The 20837-nt window shown below is 46.8% G+C and overlaps 1 protein-coding gene across 1 annotated transcript; it reads left to right on the top strand.

Moving 5' to 3' along the window:
- The first annotated feature begins 513 nt into the window (after positions 1–513).
- LOC116861655 (protein C19orf12 homolog) lies at positions 514–13517 on the top strand. Its single transcript, XM_032848417.1, has 3 exons — positions 514–672; positions 4450–4607; positions 13132–13517. Exons 1-3 carry the CDS (start codon positions 527–529, stop codon positions 13365–13367), a joined length of 540 nt encoding a protein of 179 aa, XP_032704308.1. The 5' UTR covers positions 514–526; the 3' UTR covers positions 13368–13517.
- The last annotated feature ends 7320 nt before the right edge of the window (positions 13518–20837 follow it).

Genomic DNA, 20837 nt, shown 5'->3' with positions numbered 1-20837 from the left:
GCCTGCGCTGCTGCAGCAGATGGGGGACAACCTATGTTGGACTTTGGCCCATACATTCAGCAAACATTAACTTAGCACCTTGAGCTTCCGTGTGTTGCTGGGCTCTCCCTCAAGCCCAATGAAGAGGGCGGGGAGCTTCCTTAGGCCCAAGGGTCAGAGATATTGAATCGAAACCAAAGAGAGAGGCCTCCTCCAGCTTCAGGAAGGTGCAAGGGAAGCCCAGATAAAACGTGTGTGGTAGAGGGTAGAGATGGACCCTCAGGAGAAGCTCCCCAGGAGCCCTCAGTCTCCAGGTCCTAGGCAACACCTGGCCAACAAGCCGAAGTCAGAGAAGCATCGCGTGAAGGTGAAGGCGCCAAAGCAGCACAGCCTGTCTGTGAGGGTAGTGGTGCTGGTGGCCATAGTGGTGGCAGTGGTGGCGGTAGTGGCTGTGGTGGTAGCGGCCAGGAGGACCATAGTAGCGGAGTTAGCGGCAGAGAGGATGCAGGCAGCAGCGGCAGCGGCAGTGGAGGCAGCGGCAGAGAGGATGAAGGCAGCAGCGGCAGCGGAGGCAGCTGCAGAGAGGATGAAGGCGGCAGCGGCAGCGGAGATAGCGGCAGAGAGGATGAAGGCGGCAGCGGCAGTGGCAGCAGCAGTGGTGGTGATAGTAGTGGTGGCATTGGTGCCACGGTGAGTGGGGACCAGAAGGCCCTCCTGCGTGGGCGAGCCGGAAGGCGTCAGGGAGAGGGTCTGCACGCTGGGGCAGCCACGGGGCTAGGAGACCCTGGGTGGGGCCGGAGAAGCCAGTCCTTAGGTCTTCTGGCGCCAGGGGTCGCATCCCAGCAGGTGAAGGGTTGGGTGCACAGGTGTGGTGCAGGTGAGGTGGGGCGCGGAGCCGGATCCACGTCGCTAAGGTATTCATTTCCCACAAGAAGCCACTGAGACAGAGAGAGGCTGATGTCACACCAGAAGTAAGCAGAAGCAGCCCAGCTGGGGTTACAACCCAGGCAGTGGGACTCAGGGCCCTGGCACCCAGCTGAGTGACCCCAGTTTGTTTATGACCTCTTGAGTTACTCTCATGTATGTGCCATCTTCAGTAACTCCGGGGTGTGCGTCACCCTCATCTGCCTCCCAGGTGCGTGGGTGGGGCGGCAGGTGTTACAAATCCGGGACAGAGTCCTAGGATACCCCTTGAGTCCCAACCCCTGGCCTCGCCCTGAAGATAATGTTTAGAGATGATCAAGAATGGATGTTAGGGATCTCGGAGGGGACAATTCCTGTGGTGGGGACTGGTAGCTTTGTTAGCCTTTAAAAGAGGAAGCAGGGGGACTTTGAGAGGTTGCAGATGACCTATTTATGAGCCTCTGCTCAGGTAAGGTCGCCCTGCCAGGACCTGCTTAGCTTTGGCCTCTGCATCTATGGGAAAGTGTTCTTTTGATTTTTCAAGAGAAATCAGAAATCAGATGTACGTTAAATCTGGTTTTTAAATACTGGCAACACTTCAGTCATTAAAAAGTCTGTGGGCATATCCGAAAGTGCTAGTGGGGTCCCACATGGGACCTTTGGAGCAGACCTACAGAAGTGGGGACACAAGGCTTGCAAGAGCCAGGCCACACAGAGGAGTTTCATAAATTCAACAGAGAAGTAGAAAGTACTGAGGATGGCAGGTGAGCAAGATCACTCTGACTCCTTAAGAGGCTCTGCTTTTCCAATTTTTTTTTTTTTTAACACAGTGCATGTGGGTCTCCATTAGCTCTGAAGCCTCTCTCACAATCTGGTCCATCTCAAGAAGCCAGGCTGCAGTCCCAGGGATGGGCTGATCTCATTCTTCCCCAGAACCTTGCTGTCATCAGCAGAGCAGCCTGGTGCTTGCAAGAATCCAGGGCTTCAAGTTGCCATTTGCCTTCCCTGTGGCTGGCAGATGGGCTTTCTGTGACCAGAGCCCATGTTGTAGAAAAAGCTGATACTGAATAGGTGTGAAGTGGGATGGGGAGACCCCATTCCCACACTTTGAGCTCGGTCCCCATCAATGTACTATTCCTCCCTCCTCCCTCCTTCCTGGCTTCCTTGTTGCTCACAGACAAATGCAAGCTTGGAGTGGGAGGGGAAGCAGGACTGGCTTCCTTCAATTTGGCAATCCCTGAGAAGTCAGGAGGGTGGGCTTTCCAGCAAGGACTCAGGAGATGGGGTGACAAACCATTCTTCCACAAGAGTCTGTTGATGCTCTAAAGTCTAAAATGATTTTCACACAGAAATTAAACCAGCTCTGTCTTGCATTGAGGCAGCCACAGTGCCACGTCTTGCTGTGGTGTGAAGCTGTTGAACCCAGCCAGAGGTGGGCCTCTCGTGCCCTCCCACACACCGGGCCACCTCCTGGCCCTCCAGGTCTACAGAGCCCAGGGCTCCTGCCTTGGGCTGCTCTGCCTGGGCTGAGAGGAGGTTGGAAGTAAGTAGTCTTTGCATGATGATGTTTTATTAGCCCCTCTGGGTTTGTATGAAGTCATTCAGAGCAGGTGGGAAGCTAGGTTCTTTGATGGACCAGAGTGTGACATGGCTGTTTCCTGCTTCCTTTCCACACATTTTCTTGCCCTGCAGAAAGTGTTTCCAAGTGCAGGTCAATAATTGTGCAGAAACCCTGTTTTAGGAGTGGTATCTGGGCAGAGTGCCCTGGCCAGGGAGCCAGCCTTAAAGACCATGCTTAGGGTCTTCATGTGCCTGGAAATGGGAAGCTCACTGAAGCCCCCAGAGGGGCCTTCCCAGATCCAAGCTTCATCTCCCCTTTTCTCAGGATAATGGACAGATATTCCATTCCCTGCAAGGGGTTGCCAGCAGTGAGCAAAGGGACAGGAAGCTTAGCGGTGTGCTGGCAGGTCCAGGACACATGGCGCCAGAGTGGGGGCAGGCACTCCTGACTTCTCCTCCAGTCCCTTGAGCACCCCTGCAGGCCTGGCCCCTTCATGGCCTCTACACCCCACATGGTCAAACAGACACTTTTAGGGGATGCTTGTTTGCACTTTTTGAACTCGAGGACTAAGGAGCCGATGTCTGATGTCTGGGTCATGCTCTCTTAGGGTCTTGCTGTCCGAAGTGGGGTGCACTTATGGAGAATCACTGATTTAGAACATGGCAGGATCCAGAGCCCAGGACACTAATTATCTTCCTGGAATAGTGGAGAGGTTCTGAATCCTGACTGTGGTGATCCAGTAGACCTACAGACTGGTTCTAGGGGCTCAAAATTCTCCCCTAGGATTGAGAGGATGATTTCTAGAGGAGTGTCTGGTTCTGGATTTTCCTTGGGTCAAAAGGAGATGTAACCAAGAGTTCTTGAGCAAAGGGTCTGCCCCAAACTGTGTCAAGATCTTTTAGGGACTGCTTGTATGAAAAGGGGAGTGAAGGAAAGAAAGGGCCCTTCCAGCCTTGGGTCCAGTTGAAGCCAAGAGGAGAAGCACCAGCTCATGGCCAATTTGAATTGGGTTCCGGGTCCTGTCAGGTGTCCCCTCAGTGTTGTGGCTCTCCATACCCACTGACCCTGGGGCAGAGCCCACCCTGCCTTTGCCCTGTGTGCCTGTCAGTTTCCCACCAGTGCGGATAACAGTTTCCTGACCACCGAAAATTGTTCAAAGGACATTGTTCCAAAGGTCCATCTGTCTGTCTATGCAAACACATGCAAACCTCTGGAATTCTTTGGTTTATTTTATTCTCTGGTTGTTCCATCTTACTGGTCATTCTTAGGGCCATCCTGTCCCTACCTTTACTATCCCCCACGCAGAACTGGATGGGGGTTAGGAGGGGTGGCTTACAGAAAAGCCAGTGGTGTGTATCAGTAACAGAACATTCATTTAGAGCCATCAGTTCTCAGGGCCACGCTTTCCAGACTCACCACAGGTACTTTGCATCCATTCCCCTCAGACCTTTCCAGAATCCAGCTGGAAGGTGGCTTATCTCCCTTTACAGGTGAGGAATCTGATGCTCGGCTCAGGTTCACAGGGCAGGTGTGGGCACAGGCCAGGGTGGTCACGGAGCCCAGTACTTTCCCCTTCTTGGGCTTGGCATGAGCTCGGTTGGCCTGTCACATGACAGAGGACTCAAGGCTGGGACAATCTGCCCTCTTCCAGGCTCTGTGCACTGGGGGTGCCTGAGCCAGCAGGAAGGCCACAGACGTGAGAAAGGGCACACTTGCCTCACTTGTGATGAAACACTGCAGCTTGTGCCTGAACCTGTTCTGTAATCTGTCATGAGAAGTTATGCAGAGGGCAAGGAAGACCTCCATCCCTCTGCGGGTTCTGTGTGCTTATTAACTAGTGGCTCCCCAACTTCCTCTGTGACAAGGAACCCATCACATTGCTGGGTACTGTTGGTTTGCATACAGCAGAGCTCCTGTTCTCTGCTTGAGGATGTCCTTCAAACTCTAGCAAGAGTGACATTTGGGTGCAAATACTCTGACACTCATTAAAACTTTCTCTTTGAAATGCTTCCTTCGAGGCTCGCCAAGAAACCTCTCAAGGTGGAAGATGTCATGAAGCTGCTGTGCTGCATCACTGAGCAGAGGGAAAAGAAGGGGAGCTTGGAACCAGCTGTGGGTGGAGTTATCGGTGATCTGGTCAGAGGCCCACCTGGAGCTGCTGTTGGTAAGCCTTGCAGGACAGCCAGTCTTGGGGGTGTTGTAATAAAAGACTTTGAAACCACAGAGACCTCACAAAAATCTCTGTCCTGTGGGACATGTTTGCTGAGTTGCAGTTGCTTTTGTGACATGATCTTTGTGTCCCTAATTCATCCTATTGAAAACACATAGAAGGGAACCTGGGTGGCTCAGTCATTAAGCATCTGCCATTGGCTCAGGTCATGATCCCAGAGTCCTGGGATCGAGCCTGACATTGGGCTCCCTGCTCTACTGGGGGGCCTGCTTCTCCCTCTCCCACTCCCTCTGCTGTGTTTCTTCTCTAGCTGTTTCTTTCTCTGTCAAATAAATAAATAAAAATAATTTAAAACAGAAAACACATAGAGATGGCTAGCAGACACATGAAAAAAATGTTTAATATCATTAGCCATCAGGGAAATTCAAATCAAAATGACACTGAGAAGCTACCTTATACCAGTTAGATTGGCAAAAATTAACAGGGCAGGAAACAAGTGTTGGAGAGGATATGGGGAAAGGGAACAGTCTTACACTGTTGGTGGGAATGCAAGTTGGTGCAGCCACTTTGGAAAAGAGTGTGGAGTTTCCTCAAAAATTAAAAATAGAGCTACCCTATGATCCTGCAATGGCACTGCTAAGTATTTACCCCAAAGATACAGATGTAGTGAAAAGAAGGGCCATCTGTACCCCAATGTTCATAGCAGCAGTGTCCACAGAGCCAGAGTGTGGAAAGAGCTGAGATGACCTTCAACAGACGAATGGATAAAGAAGATGTGGTCCATATCGTTAGGTCCATTATTAAATGAAAAGAGACTGAGACAAAGTAAAAGTTATTTAAAGCTCTATTTATGCCAAGTATTAGAAATCAGACTGATTGGCCAGGGGAATGAGACTGAGACAAGGTGAAAGTTAGGCAAAGCTCTATTCTATGCTAAGCATTAGAAGTCAGACTGACCGGCCAGGGCCATCTCCGAAGAGAGCAACCACCTCCAGCTTACAGGCTCAAGAATTGACTGACTGACCAGTCAGGGCCGCCTCTGAAGAGAGCGACCCCTCCCCATCTTACAGACTACCTTTTATAGGACAAAAGTCTGGCCACACATAGGTGGCCAATGAGATTGTAGTCATGTTAGGTCACACACAGGTGGCCAATTGAATTACAATTTACCTATAGTAGCTGTTTGAACTAACCTATTACTCTGGTCAGAACTGGTGCTCAAGGTTGGTGCCCAAGCGGTGGGGTTTACATTCTTTGGTGGTTAGGGAAAAAGTATGTGTGTTTCTTAATGATTGGATGTCTCCACCTGGCCTGACTCGTCCTTGTATTCTGGGCTCTGTTATCAAGAACTGGCCGATATGGCCTTGTATTCTGGACTCTGTTATTAGGAACTAGCTGACCATATTTTACTGGTTTCCCAGACTTGCTTCTTTCTAAGTATGTTCTTCTGGGGGGGGCGAGGGGGCAGGGTCAGTTTAACTTTTACTGCACAAACAACAAAATGGCTTTTAACCAAGATGGAGTTGCTCTGGCTAAATAGGTTCTTACACATATATATAATGGAATATTACACAGCCATTAGAAAGGATAAATACCCAATTTTTGCATCAATATGAATGGGACTGGAGGAGATTATGCTGAGTTAAGTAAGTCAAGCAGAAAGAGTCAATAATATATGGTTTCACCTACTTGTGGAACATAAGGGAGAACACGGAGGACATTAGGAGAAGGAAAGGAAAAGTGAGGGCAGGGGGAATCAGAGCGGGAGATGAACCATGAGAGACTGTGGTCTCTGAGAAACAAACTGAGGGTTTTAGGGGAGGGGAATGGGGCTGGTTGAGCCTGGTTGTGGGTATCAAGGAAGGCACGAAGTGCATGGAGCACTGGGTGTTACATGCAAACAATGAATCTTGGAACGCTACATCAAACTAATGATGTATTGTATGGTGACTAACATAATACAATTAAAAAAATAAAGCTTCTTAGAAGAAAAAAAAAAGAAAAGAAAACACAGGCTTCTGAGTGTGAAGGTCTCTGAAATGCAGGCCATCCTTGTAAATGGCATGTGAGTGATACAGACCTGGAGGGCGCCTCTCCCCTCAGGAATATGTCCCAGCCTCTGAAGACATCAGGGTGTCCTGGGTCCTTTGGATGGTCTCCTCCCCCTGTCACCATTGTATGTCACTGCAGAGGAGAAGCAGGGAGGAAGCTGGGAGGTGCTGAGCACCTCCTAGGAGCAGATGCTGTCTGGCCATTTCACATGAGCTCATTCATGGAGACCACCCCATTCTGAAACCAACAGTCTAATGCAGCAAAAGCAGCAAACTCTCCTAGGTGGCCATCCCTGTCCCCGTCTTTGCCACCTGCTTCTACTTGAGAGCCAGTTTTGGGCTACGAATGGAAATTTGGCTGATTTTTCCCATCATTTCTTGAAGCTAGGAAGGGTTGCCTCCTTTGTCTTAAGAGTAGGAAGAATTCTGGTGTGGTCTTCCCCTTGGGCCAGGGTGGCATCAGAGAGCGGACTGCTGTGTGGGTCTGACATGAGGAGGGGCTGGATTACACCTCCGGTGAGGTGCCTCAGATGGACCCTGCAGCACAGGGGAGCAGCAAAGGCATGGTCTGCCACACTGGGCTCAGCAGATACATAACTGAATGCCTGCTCTGTGCCAGCCAGCCTGTGCTGGGGATGTGGGAGAGCTCACAGTACATGAACACAGGCTGGGGAGGTGACTGCCTGTCTGCCAGGTTGGCTTCTGTTTCTGGCTCCTGGCATGGCTTCCTGCCTTGTTCTGCCTTTCTATGGCAGGATTGGCATTCAAGGACATTTCGTGATGCAGAGCTCACACTGGGGAGTAAATCAGTGTGTGGGTGACCCCAGACCTTCCACCTGTACATGTCCCTTTCCTACCTGTGAATTAGTGAGTCCTGAATTCAGCTTCTCAACATCCAATGGGCAGCCAGTGAGGGAGGAAACGTGTCCATGGACTTCTTCCTCAGTGACATTCTACATCTTGGTCCCCCACCCCCACCTAATGTGCTCAGGAGAGGGCTTGATGGGATCATTTATCCTATAGCTATTCCCAGATGCCATTGTGGGAGCACATATCTTATGCAGATTCTGTCAAATCTGATAGAGAACAGGACGTCTGCCAGGAGAACCCGGGAATTTGCTACCTGAAGCCACTAGTCGTGGGTGGAGCATCATTTTACCCAGAAAACCAAGGAATTTTCTCTTATCCAAAGAGCTAGTAATTTGCTGGTCGATATTCCTGGTGACTTTTTTTTTTCACTTTTTATTTATTTTTATTTTTTTCCCTATCATATTATTTTTTTTAAATTTTTTATTTCTTTTCAGTGTAACAGTATTCATTGTTTTTGCCCCACACCCAGTGCTCCATGCAATCCGTGCCCTCTCTAATACCCACCACCTGGTTCCCCCAACCTCCCACCCCCCACCCCTTCAAAACCCTCAGATTGTTTTTCAGAGTCCATAGTCTCTCATGGTTCACCTCCCCTTCCAATTGCCCTCAACTCCCTTCTCCTCTCTAACTCCCCTTGTCCTCCATGCTATTTGTTATGCTCCACAAATAAGTGAAACCATATGATAATTGACTCTCTCTGCTTGACTTATTTCACTCAGCATAATCTCTTCCAGTCCCGTCCATGTTGCTACAAAAGTTGGGTATTCATCCTTTCTGATGGAGGCATAATACTCCATAGTGTATATGGACCACATCTTCCTTATCCATTCGTCCGTTGAAGGGCATCTTGGTTCTTTCCACAGTTTGGCGACCGTGGCCATTGCTGCTATAAACATTGGGGTACAGATGGCCCTTCTTTTCACTACATCTGTATCTTTGGGGTAAATACCCAGTAGTGCAATTGCAGGGTCATAGGGAAGTTCTATTTTTAATTTCTTGAGGAATCTCCACATTGTTCTCCAAAGTGGCTGCACCAACTTGCATTCCCACCAACATTGGAAGAGGGTTCCCCTTTCTCCACATCCCCTCCAACACATTTTGTTTCCTGTCTTGCTAATTTTGGCCATTCTAACTGGTGTAAGGTGGTATCTCAATGTGGTTTTAATTTGAATCTCCCTGATGGCTAGTGATGATGAACATTTTTTCATGTGCCTGTTAGCCATTTGTATGTCTTCATTGGAGAAGTGCCTGTTCATATCTTCTGCCCATTTTTTGATATGATTGTCTGTTTTATGCGTGTTGAGTTTGAGGAGTTCTTTATAGATCCTGGATATCAACCTTTTGTCTGTACTGTCATTTGCAAATATCTTCTCCCATTCCATGGGTTGACTCTTTGTTTTGTTGACTGTTTCCTTTGCTGTGCAGAAGCTTTTGATCTTGATGACTTTTTGCATGAAGTGTTGTTCTAAATCAAATATTGGTTTAGTGCAGATGAGTACATTTCTTGTTGGCACAAAGTGCTTCATGGGTGCTGTGGGGAAAGTTCAGTAAAACCTGTAAATGACTGATTTTCCCTCCCTAAATCCTCCCTTCTTTTGGAGCAGAGCAGAAGGCTGACCAGGGCCAGTCTTCAGTCTCCTGGGCCTGATGCTGGCCCGGGCTCTCCCCCAGGGGAGTTTTGTGTTTCCAGATGCCTCCACACTTGGCTTCCTGAATGGGTGCAGGTTTTACTGCCTGTTGGCAGGGTCCAGCCCACAACTGGGCTCTCTCTGGCGTGGGCTCTATTCTGTCAGATAAACATTGAATTTTGCAATAGTAGTAGAACTACAGACACATTGCTGAGACTGTGCAGAGAATGCCTAGATATCCCTCATCCAGTTCCCGTAACATTACCACCATGAAAACTATGAAGTCAACACTGATGGATCACTAACAACTGGTTTCCAGACTTTATTTGTACTTTTCAAGTTTTGGCATTAAGATCTTTTCATTTGTCTTAAGATCTTTCCCAGAATCCAGCTCAAGAGATCACAGTGCATTTAATCCTCAGGTCTCCTTAGTTTCCCAGGCTCTGTGACAGTTCCTCAGACTTGGCTTTTTTTCATGATCTGGTACTGTTGAGGAATACTGGGCAGGTACTTGTAGAATGCTTCTCCGTTTGGGTCGGCCTGATGTTTTATCATGCTTATCCTGGGGTTGTGGACCTTGGGAAATCATACCACAGACAGAGGGGGAGCACCTATCTCATAGCACCATTTTAGGGACATGTGACATCCACAGTCCTTCCTGGTGATGGACACCTTGATCACCTGGTTAAGGTGGTCTTTGCCAGGTTTGTCCATTTTGAAGTCAATGTCTCCCCTTTCCACACTCTGCTTTTTCAAAGAGAGTCCCTAAGTACAGCTGGACTGCACCTATTAATATCTGATCATCAATATTTAATAGTTAAGAGACTTCTCAGGATATACATCTTGCATTCTGTGTAGTAGAAATGAACTGTCAAGAGGTAGACACTGCTCCTTTATTTTTTATTTCTATTTTTTTAAAGATTTTATTTATTTATTTGACAGGCAGAGATCACAAGTAGGCAGACAGGCAGGCAGAGAGAGAGGAAGGGAAGCAGGCTCCCTGCTGAGCAGAGAGCCCGATGCGGGGCTCGATCCCAGGACCCTGAGACCATGACCCGAGCCGAAGGCAGAGGCTTAAACCACTGAGCCACCCAGGCGCCCCATTTTTTATTTCTATTTAAATTCAATTTAAATAGATAGAGTACATCATTATCTTCAGATGTAGTGTTCAACAATTAATCAGTTGCATATAACACCCAGTGCTCATCACAACCTCTGCCTTGTTAATGCCCATCACCTAGTTACCTCACACCCTAACTACCTCCCCTTTAGTAACACTTCTTTTGTTTCCCATAATTAAGAGTCTCTCCTGGCCTGCTCCCTTTCTTTTTTTTCCTGTTCAGGTTTCACTACCTTCCCTTATGGTTCTCTGCACTGTTTTTTATAGCCCGCATATGTGTTAAACCATACGATATATGTCTTTCTCTAATTCACTTATTTCACTTAGCATAATACCCTGCAGTTACATCCATGTGGGTGTAAATAGTAAGTATTCATCCTCTCTGATGGCTAATATTCCATTGCATGTGTGTGTGTGTGTGTGTGTGTATACATTGCTGCAATGAACACTGGGATGCAGCTGCTCCTTATTTTCAGTACATCTGTATCTTTGGGATAAATACCCAGTGGTGCAATTTTGGGGTCATATTGGAGCTGTATTTTTAACTTCTTTGGGAACCTCCATACCGTTTTCCAGAGTGGCTTTCACAGATTGCCTTGCAACGAACAGTGTAGAAGGTTTCCCCTTTCTCCTCATCATCTCAAACATTTGTTGTTTCCTGCCTTGTTAATTTTAGCCATTCTGACTGGTCTTGGTATCTCGTTTTAGTTTCGATTTCTATTTCCCTGATGCCACATGATGTGGAACATTTCTTCATGTGTCTGTTGGCCATTTGTATGTTTTCTTTTGAGAAATATTTGCTCATACCTTCTGCCCATTTCTTTTGAGTGGATTATATTTGTTCTTTAGGTGTTGAGTTTGAGAAGTTCTTTATAGATCTTGGATATCAGTCTGTAGGGTCATATATAAATATCCTCTACCTTTCTGTAGGTTGCCTTTTAGTTTTGCTGATGGTTTCCTTTGTTGTGCAGAAGCTTTTTATATTGATGAAGTCCCAATACTTCATTTCTGCTTTTGTTTCCTTTGACATTGGAGATGTGTCTAGGAAGAAGTTGACATGGTTGAGGTCAAAGAGTTTCCTGCCTATGTTCTTCTCTAAGATTTTGATGGATTCTTGTCTCACATTGAGGTCTTTCATCCGTTTTGAGTTTACTTTTGGGTAGGGTTAAGAGAATTTTTCATTTTCATTCTTCTACATGTGGACATCCAATTTTCCCAGCACTGTTTATTTAAGAGACTCTATGTTTTCCATTGAGTATTCTTTCCCGCTTTGTCAAAAATTAGTTGACCATAGAGTTGAGGGTTCATTTCTGGGCTCTCTATTCTGTTCCATTGGTCTATGTGTTTGTTTTTGTGCCAGTACCATGCTGACTTGATGATCCCAGCTTTGTAATATAGTTTGAAGTCAGAAACTCTGATGCCCCTAGCATTGGCATTCTTTGCAACATTACTATGGATATCCAGGGTCTTTTTTGGTTCCATACAAATTTTAGAATTGATTGTTCCACCTCTGTGAACAATGTCGGTGGTATTTTGATAGGGATTGCATTGACTATGTAGATTGCTCTGGGCAGTGTAGAGATTTTAACAATATTTGTTCTTCTAATCCATGAGTGTGAGATGTTTTTCTCTTTCTGTGCCTTCCTCAATTTCTTTTATAAGTGTTACGGAGTTTTTAGAGTACAGATCCTTTACCTTTTCGGTTCAGTTTATTCCTAGGTGTCTTATGGTTTTGGTGCAATTGTACATGGGATTGATTCCTTAATTTCTATTTCTTCAAGCTCATTGTTGGTGTAGAGAAATGTAACTGTTTTCTGGGCATTCATTTTGTATCCTGCTATGTTGCTGAACAGCTGTATCAGTTCTAGGAAACTTGGGGGTACCATCTTTTGGGTATCATATCATCCTGAATGAGTGAGAGTTTGACTTCTTCTTTACCAATTTGAATGTCTCCTCTTTTGTTGTTGTTGTTGTCTGATTGCTGAGCCTAGGACTTTGAGCATTCTGTTGAACAACAGTGCCACTGCCCATTTAGACAGGGACCCCGCTCACCATCACCCACAGGCTCACTCATGCTTCTTCATTCCTTTCATCTACAGCCTGCCCCCTGAAGGCACTTGAGTTGGAGACCCCTGCCCCAGGGCACCTACCTGTAGCAAACCTACATCCCACCTGCTGAGAAAGAACTTTCCATTGACATAAGGGCCTCAAGTCCCAAAATCATACACCTTAAATCGATCATAAATTTACACTTCAAAATAATGGCTATGCCCTTTCGGGGTCACAGGAAGAGAAATAGTTGAGTAAGCTCTATTTGATAGTTATCATCATACCACTCTGGAGGGCTGGCATGAAAAACAGTTGCTTCCAGAGTATGGTCTCCTTTTCTGTCCACAGGGTCCTTTAACCATAGGATTTCACTGAAAATTTCCAATGTTCAGGGGCAAAGTGCATATTATGAAGAAAACTCAGCCTCACCACTGAGATGATTCTCCTTGCAAATGCCCTGGCTTCTCAGCTCTGTCCTTTAAGATGAGAGAGTTTTGTGGGAAACAGGAAACCTGCGGGCCCTGGAGAAGATTTTAGTTCTCAGAGCTGTGTGGTGGGAGATGCTTTATGCTGCATCTGTTGAGTGCACAGCTTAAGGAAGGGCATGTTGGGTGTCAGTTATCTGAGCCAAATGGAACAAGGACCCCAGAAACACTTGCCCCCTCACCAAGGGGTGGAGCGGGCACGATGCCGAGCCCATTCTGGCATGTTTGTAAATGTGCTCACTTGTCACGGCCGTGGACATGCTCCCAAGAAGAGCACACATTGAACCAACTAATTGAACCTTCCTTGTTTTCTAGTTGGTGCTGTTGGGGGTCTCTCACATACATGGATGATAAGCGGACAGTTCAAACCAATTCCTCAAACCATAATGGAGCTGCTGCCTGATAAGAAGCAAAAGCTCTATAATGAAGCCATGGTCATCCTCAAGCACCTGAAGTGGAGGGACACCGAAGATCTGACCACACTGGTCATGGGCAGTGAGGCCCTGAAGATGCAGCTGCTGGCCATGCTGGAAAAGTGCCTCAAAGGCTGAAGTCCAGTACATTGATTTCAAAGCTATTTCTGGAAAGCAGGGGTCTCATTTAGATGATTCTCCACAGGGTGGTGGGCCATTTAGATGGTTTTCCTGACTCATAGAGGTGATTGGGAGTTGGGGCAAGCCTCACCCATTCATTGCTCATGGCTTGGGTCCAACCCTCCCAGACCCAGGGAACACAGGAGTCCTAGTCAGTGGTCCTGCCCTGGTGCCCACTGAAGTCCCTCCCCTGTCTGGCCTACCTTCATTCTTGGGAAAAACCCTGACCAAACTTGAGCATTTTGGGTCAGATGGAGCAGATCTTGCTGAGTGAAGTCAGTGTGCACTATCTGGGTCCTGGGGTGACTGTAATGGGTGCTCAGCTTGAGAGGACAGGCTGGACCTCAAGTCCTGTCTCCCCCAGGAGGTGAAAACACTTTCCTGGATATCCCCTCATGTTCTCCTCTTGGCTCCTGTGGTTTTAGTATTCTTACTTTTGTGACTCCTTGGCAAACTATTTACTTACTCATTTTTGAATAGGTAATAAGAGCCTGGTGCAAAACTTAAAACCCTCCAGGTGGTAAAAATGGAAAAGCAAGGCTTCTTCCAGCATGAACTCTTCCCCAGACCCTTCCCAGAGTTAGGGTTAACTTGGTTTTTAAATAGTCTTTGAAAAACATTCATTTCCTTTTATTTGTCAGTGTTTACTGATGAAAGCTGAGAGCAATTGAGAAGAAGATAATGAAACTGCTACAAATTTTACCACCCAGGAAATCATTCTTAACACACTATGTTGCAATGTCTGTTTCTTGCAAACATTTAGCTGTGTATGTGCTTTTCCAACATATTTTCATTCTTCCTGTTTAGACCACTTCAACTGCTTTTACCAGTTAACATTAAATAACATTGATGATGTAATTTGAAAGTCCTTGTAAATATGTGTCGTGGCTGTATAATATTCCATCCTACTGAGGCCTACCCTATGGTAGGTGTGGTTTCCATTGTCGCAGTGAACAGTTTTGTTTTAACATTATGTTTGTATTTTAGGCTCTCATAGCTAGTCTTTTGGCTAGATTCCTCCAAGTGAAATTGCTGGATTAAAAAGTATGCAATATTCGTTAAGGTTGTTATATTCAGTCAAAATTCATTCTAGATGTTGACTGTGGATAACTTGTTCTCCCTGCCATAGGGTTTGGGGTACAATCTCACTGCATCTTCAGCAGGAATGGGATGATAGTGTCTTCGACTTTTATTGATTTGATGGGTGATTACTGACATCTTGGGTTGATTAATTTTTCTTTGCTAGTGGGGGAGACAAGACTGGGGTCACTTGCTGGGGTCCATCTTTCCAGGTGGTCTTGAAAGCTTCCCCGACCCCATTGCTGGTTCCCAGCAGAAAGTGAGGGGGACCTGGCTTGAGCAGAGGGCTGGCTGTAGGCTAGCTCCCTGGGCCTGGTAGGGCACTGGCTGGCTGGGCAGTGGTAGCATGGTGGCCAGGAAACAGCAGGGGGCTACCAGGAGGGCATGGAGGCATCTGAGGAGGAAGTCTTGGTGGGGGGACCCACTAATTATAAAAAGAAACCATCTGTTCCGGGCTAGTTATTAACCCACTTTGGGTGTTGACATGACATTGCTGAGCAAAGATTTTTCACAAGCAGATGGTGTATTTTTTGCTAGAAAGAACTTTTTTATTTTTCTGTTTTTTGAGATGTCAGGCTTGGAAGTAAACATGATTGGGGTGTGTTGCAATGCAAGGGGTTCCAGGTTTGGAAGGAAGTGATCCTTCCCCCATTAATTATTGAGAGGTGCCTTCTGGTTGGCAAGTAGGGACATCCTCTCTCTTTTCCCTCCCTGCCTTCCTGGGTCACCTGTCAGGCCAGAATGTTGCTGCACAAGGAGACCTTTACTGAGTTTCCCTGGGGAGGGGGCTGAGGTCTTCCTGAGGTTTTAATAAACCATGAACAGAACATCAGCCATATCTCCTGCAAACTTTTTTGCATATAAACCAGAATGTGTCTAATCCTGAACAATCAAATTATGGCAACTAAGAAATGTCAGGATTTGTCTATACAGAGGGAAGAGGGACTATCTGATGTGCTTTCCGTTTATTGGAGGAGATAAATGGCTTCATTAACTTATAATTAATGTGATAACATTTGTGATAACAGTGGGTCTGAAGGTGAAGCTGGCGTCTGGCCAGCTGACTTGCAGCCCCTGGGTGGCTGTGGTGGGTACCCAAAATGCTGGCAAGCAGAGGTAGGATATTGAGATGGTGGCTGTTTCTTGAATTTGTGACTTTTAAGGGAAGGACTTTACTCATTGTCATCTGCAATTAAGCAATACCAGGATAATATATAAGCAGTATCTGTTAGATAAAAATTAAATGGTAAAAGAAATACAGATGATCAAACCCAGAGCTGGCAGAGCCAGAGGAAGTCACTGCATAAGCGCACACACACAGAAGACATGTACATGGAGCACACACAAGCACACCCCACGGACTGCGCAAGACTAGGTGTGGTTGCACCATGGGGTGCCGGAGAATGTACATGGTGATGCCTTCTGCTGGGAGTGTGATTTGAAGAAAAGAAGTCACAGGAACCACAAAACTGTATATACTTTCCAGCCAACACATTTCACTTTGGGGGAAATATTCCAATAAAATAATTCAAGTGGAAAGAAGATAGAGATAGTCATAGCACTGAGGTTTATGGCAGCAGGAGAGAAGGGAGCCAACCCAGGGCTGAGCAACAGGGACGGAGTCAAGCTGCCTTTGTGCAGTATCATGGCCGATTTTAATAAGTAGTAAATGGGGATGAGTGTACGAAGTTCAGTAACACTGCTCCGCACACATTATTTACCTTACAGCAATCTCACACGTGCGTGCATGCGAGGCGGGAATAAAGAGAAAGACCAGTTTTAACAGGTGCTGGGGACCTACCGGCTTCCCAGGCAAGGAGACCATGGCTCAGAGGAAGCAGGGGAAGCCGAGATTCTCCAGGTGTGGAATCTCGTTCCTGGGGCTACTCCAGTGTTGCAAAATGGGCATTACTTTCCTGTCCCTAAACCAAAAAAGAACCAGCCTGATCCCCAGCTCCACGGGGCTGCCTCCCAGGGACTGTCCAAGGCTGCCTGGACTGGGTTCCAGGCTGTGTCCCCACAAGGCAGTGTCCTTACGAGCCTGACCCGGGGGCCCTACCTCCTCGGAGACAAGGTCCTGCTGTAACACGGACTTATAAGGCTCATCCCTCCTGGTGGCACAGGCGCCCATGGACCCCGGCAGGAGGGCCTGCCATGCTGGGGGCCATTTTCAATGTGGGGTCCTCTCTCCAGCATCTTTCCAACAGAATCCCATACATGCCACAAATGTGAGCCACATATATAATTTTACATTTTCTAGTAAACACATTTTTAAAAGTAAGAACAAACAGATGAAATTCATATAATAATTTAACCCAGTATCCCAACATATCATCATTTCAACACATAATTGATATAAATGGATTATTGAGATCTTTTACTTTTTAAAAAATATTAAGTCTTTGGAACCTGGTGTGTATGTTTTGCAATTATAGCACATCTACATTCTGACTACCGATGTGTCAATCCACGTGTGACCTGTGGCTACCATATCAGGTCTGACAACTCTGTAAGATAGAATGATAGAAAATGTAAAGATGAAAGATTTTTCTTTTCCATGTGGTTTGCCAATGATGTGGATAGCTCCCTGTAAGGGCCCAGAACCTTTTTCTGTCCCTTCTCTGTTGTGAAGTTCAGATCGAGGCTTCCTGGAGGTCAAGAGCAGTTTGGGTGGTGTTGTGGACTGAAATTTGTGTGTCCCAAATTCCTATGCTGAAGCCCTAACCCCCAGTGTGATGGTATTTACTGGTGTAGACTTTGGGTGGTGATCAATGTAGATGAGGCCATGGTGGGGATTCCCAAGAAGGGATTAATGCCCTTATGAGAAGAGACATCAGAGACCTCACTCACTATCTCTCTGCCTTAAGGACACAGTGGGAGGACAGCTGTCTTCAAGCAAGGGCTCCCATCAGATTCCAACCATGCTGGCAACCTCTTCTGGGGCTCCCAGCCTCTAATAGGTGAGCAATAAATGTTCACTGTAAAGTTAAGTAGAAGCCCATTGTTAGTTAAGTACCCAGGCTTTGGTAATTTGTTGTGGCAGCCCAAGCCCACTGAGATAGATGGGGCATTGGAGGAGTTGAGGACTTACTGGTGACTCCCTTGCTACCCTCTTTAATTAGATTTAGGGACAATGGCATTGTCTCCTGTTTTGAGAGGACAAGCTGGCCTCTGCACCACTAAAGACCTCCTCCTTGGAGTGACGCTGACCATCCTCAGGGAGGGCTACTTCCTGCAGCCACTAAATACCAGCTTTCTCCTTACATCCCAGCACAGAGAGCCCTCAGAGGCCTTGGATCCCTCCACTCTCTCCCTCTGCACCTGTTTCAGTTCATCATAGCTAAGCTCAGAGGGGGCTGCAATTTTCCGGGCATTGTCCTGCATTTTCTGAGCCGACTTCCGCAGCTGCTCACCTTTTCTCCCAGCTCCCAGCCCTTGTCCTCTGCTTCTCTGCAGTGCTGAGTCGCCGTGGAAAGGAGAGAAAGTTCACTGCTGACATCTGTGCCCATCTCTTCTGATACTACATACTGACCTTGACCTTGACGATGCCAGCCCCTCCACTGGGCAGCCCTCTCCCTCTGGAGGCTGCTGCTCCAGTCATTCTCCTCCTTCCCCTTCATCAGCATTCCCAGCTCTGTGCAGGGTGTGGCCCAGCAACACGCACACCTGGGTCATTTCTCCCATGGTAAAAAATACTAAAAATTTCAACAAAGTATGGACAATTCCATGGGGATTAATTGTCTTTTCAACAGATGGTTTTGAGACAGGGTTATAGCCAGCTGCAAAAAAAGCGAAGTTGGACAACCTGTGTCTTATGCCATATATAAAATTAACTCAAAATAAATAATTTCTTAGATGAAAACATGGGAATACCTCTTTATGACCTTTCTTCAATAGTGGTTTCTTAGATATGATTTGGAACACAAATGACAAAAAAAGAGAGATAAATGGGACTTCATCAAGATTAAAAAATTGGTGCTTCACCATCTAGAATATGAAAAAAGCACAAGACAGGAGAAAATTACAAATCAGGTATCTGATAAGGGACTAGTATGTAGAATATATAAAGAACTCTCACCGTTCAACAATAAAGAGACAATCCAATTCAAAATGGGCAAAGGATTTGAATAGACATTTCTCCAAAAATGATATTCAGATGCCCAACAAGCACATGAGAAGGTGCTCAACATCATTAGTCATTAAAAAAAAAAAAAACAGCGAGGTGCTGCTTCTTTTCTACTCTGATGGCAAGTATAAAAGGCAATGACAAGTGTTCATGAGGCCAGGAAGAAATCCCAACCTTTATATGTTGCTTGTGAGCAAGTAAAACAGTGCAGCCCCTTTGGAAAATGGTTTGGAAGCTCCTCAAAGTATTAAGCATAAGGTTACCATGTGACCCAGCAATTCCCATCCTAGATATACCCAGAGAACTAAAAACATGTCCACACAAAACCTTGTATAGGAATGTCCATTAGCAGCATTTTACACAACAGGCAAAAAGTGTTCACAACCTAGATGCCCATCATCTGATGAATGGATAAACAGGATGTGGTTTATACATTGTATGTAATATGCAACTGGATATTATTCAGCCAAAAAAAAAGGAATTATATATGATACATGCTAGCTACAACAGGGACAAACCTGGATAGAAGCTAAGTGGAAGAAGCCAGTCACATAGTAAAGGACTGCACTTGTATGAAATGTCAGAAGAGATAAATCCATAGAGACTGAAGGCAGATGGGTGGTGGTCAGGGGCTGGGGAAGGGGAGAATGGGCAGTGAACTCTCATGGATGTGGGGTTTCTCTCTAGGGTGGTGAAAATCCCCTGGAATTAGAGAGTGGGATGGGTGCACAATCATGCAAATACACTAGCAATCACAGAACGGCAAACTTTAAAGGGTGGGTGGATTTTATGGGATGTGAATTATATCCCAGTAATGTTGTTTAAAAAGCGACTTTTCCATCTCTAGCCACTGCTCTGTTTCTTGCCCTTTGCAGTGAAATTCCTCAAATGACTTTGCCAGTTTGGCTCCTGTTCTCTGAGTGCTTTCCAGCAGGCTCCTGTTCCCAACACCCCACTATGGTCTCCGATCACAGTGGCCACGCTGTAGGTGACACTGCAATGACATCTGCATTACTGAACACAGGTGGTTCTCGGTCCTCTTGCCACCTGACCACCTCCTGGGCAGCGTCTGGCAGTCTGCTCCCTTATGCCCACCTCTATTGCTGCACTGTGCAGGCCCTCCTCCCCCTGGCCGACTGCTCCTCCTTCACCTCTGCTGCCCCTCCATTCTCTCCCGTGGTGCTCTCCTCCCACAGGGCACTTGTCAGCTCAGCTGTCCCCCTGGCTCTAGTTCCTCCCACACAACCACCCAGTGGGTCTCCAACTTTACACTCAGAAACTGAGCTCCTGGTACCCACATTCCCCACCCAAAACCCACAACGATCAGCCACCACAACAAACCAGGCTGGTCCCGAGGAGCTCCATGCTTCCAGCATGTCTTTCTTTCTCTTACACCCTGTATCCAAACCACCAACAGATTCTGTTGGTTCTACCTTCAAATATACTGGTATTCAATCTGTTCTCTGCACCTCTGCTTGGAGTCTGGTCCCAGCCATCATCCTCTCCCACATCCTCAGCACCTGCTGCCCAGTCAGCCTGGCTCAGGGCAGCAGGTGGTCTAGCTAATAGGTGAGTCAGATGTGTCACGTCTCTGCTCAAACACCTCCCATGACTCCTGTTATCTCACTCCAAGCAAAGCCAAACTCCTAAGGATGCCTTCAAGGCCCTACTTCATCTCCCCTGCCTTGTCATCTCGACACGCTCTCCCCTCTCTCTGTCTCTGCCAGGCACAGTGGCCTCCTCCCAGCTCCATCACCAGCTTGGGGATGTCCCCATGCCAGGGCATTTGCACTTGTTGCTTTCACAGTCTTGGACGTTCTTCTCCCAAATAACTGCCTCATTTCCTTCAGGTCTTAACTCAAGTTCACATTTTCAGTGACAACTTGCCTGGTCACTAGATCTGAGATTGTAGCCACCCAGCCCCCACTGTCCCCATCTCTGCATTGTTGTTATCTGTAGACTCAGTCCTTGTAACATCCTCCATTATATACTTATTCCTGCCCACCCCCACGGAGAGGACCTACATGAAGAAGAAGAGGTTGACATGACTTTTTCAGAAAACAAAATGGATAAAGGCACATCAAGGGAACTGAGTTAATGAGAGGCAGCCACCAGTATTTCCACAGTGCACCCCTCTGGGTTGGGCATCTTCCTAGTGCTGGAAAGACCCCAGAGATGTGAGAGAGTATAATATCCTTTTCAGTTTTGTTTGTGGTCATTCT

The sequence above is a fragment of the Lontra canadensis genome, unplaced genomic scaffold, assembly GCF_010015895.1.
Source record: "Lontra canadensis isolate GAN:19392208 unplaced genomic scaffold, GSC_riverotter_1.0 scaffold202, whole genome shotgun sequence".
Classification (NCBI taxonomy): Eukaryota; Metazoa; Chordata; class Mammalia; order Carnivora; family Mustelidae; genus Lontra; species Lontra canadensis.
The sequence above is the reverse complement of the archived record's forward strand: the minus strand, read 5'-3'. Positions and strand labels throughout refer to the sequence as shown.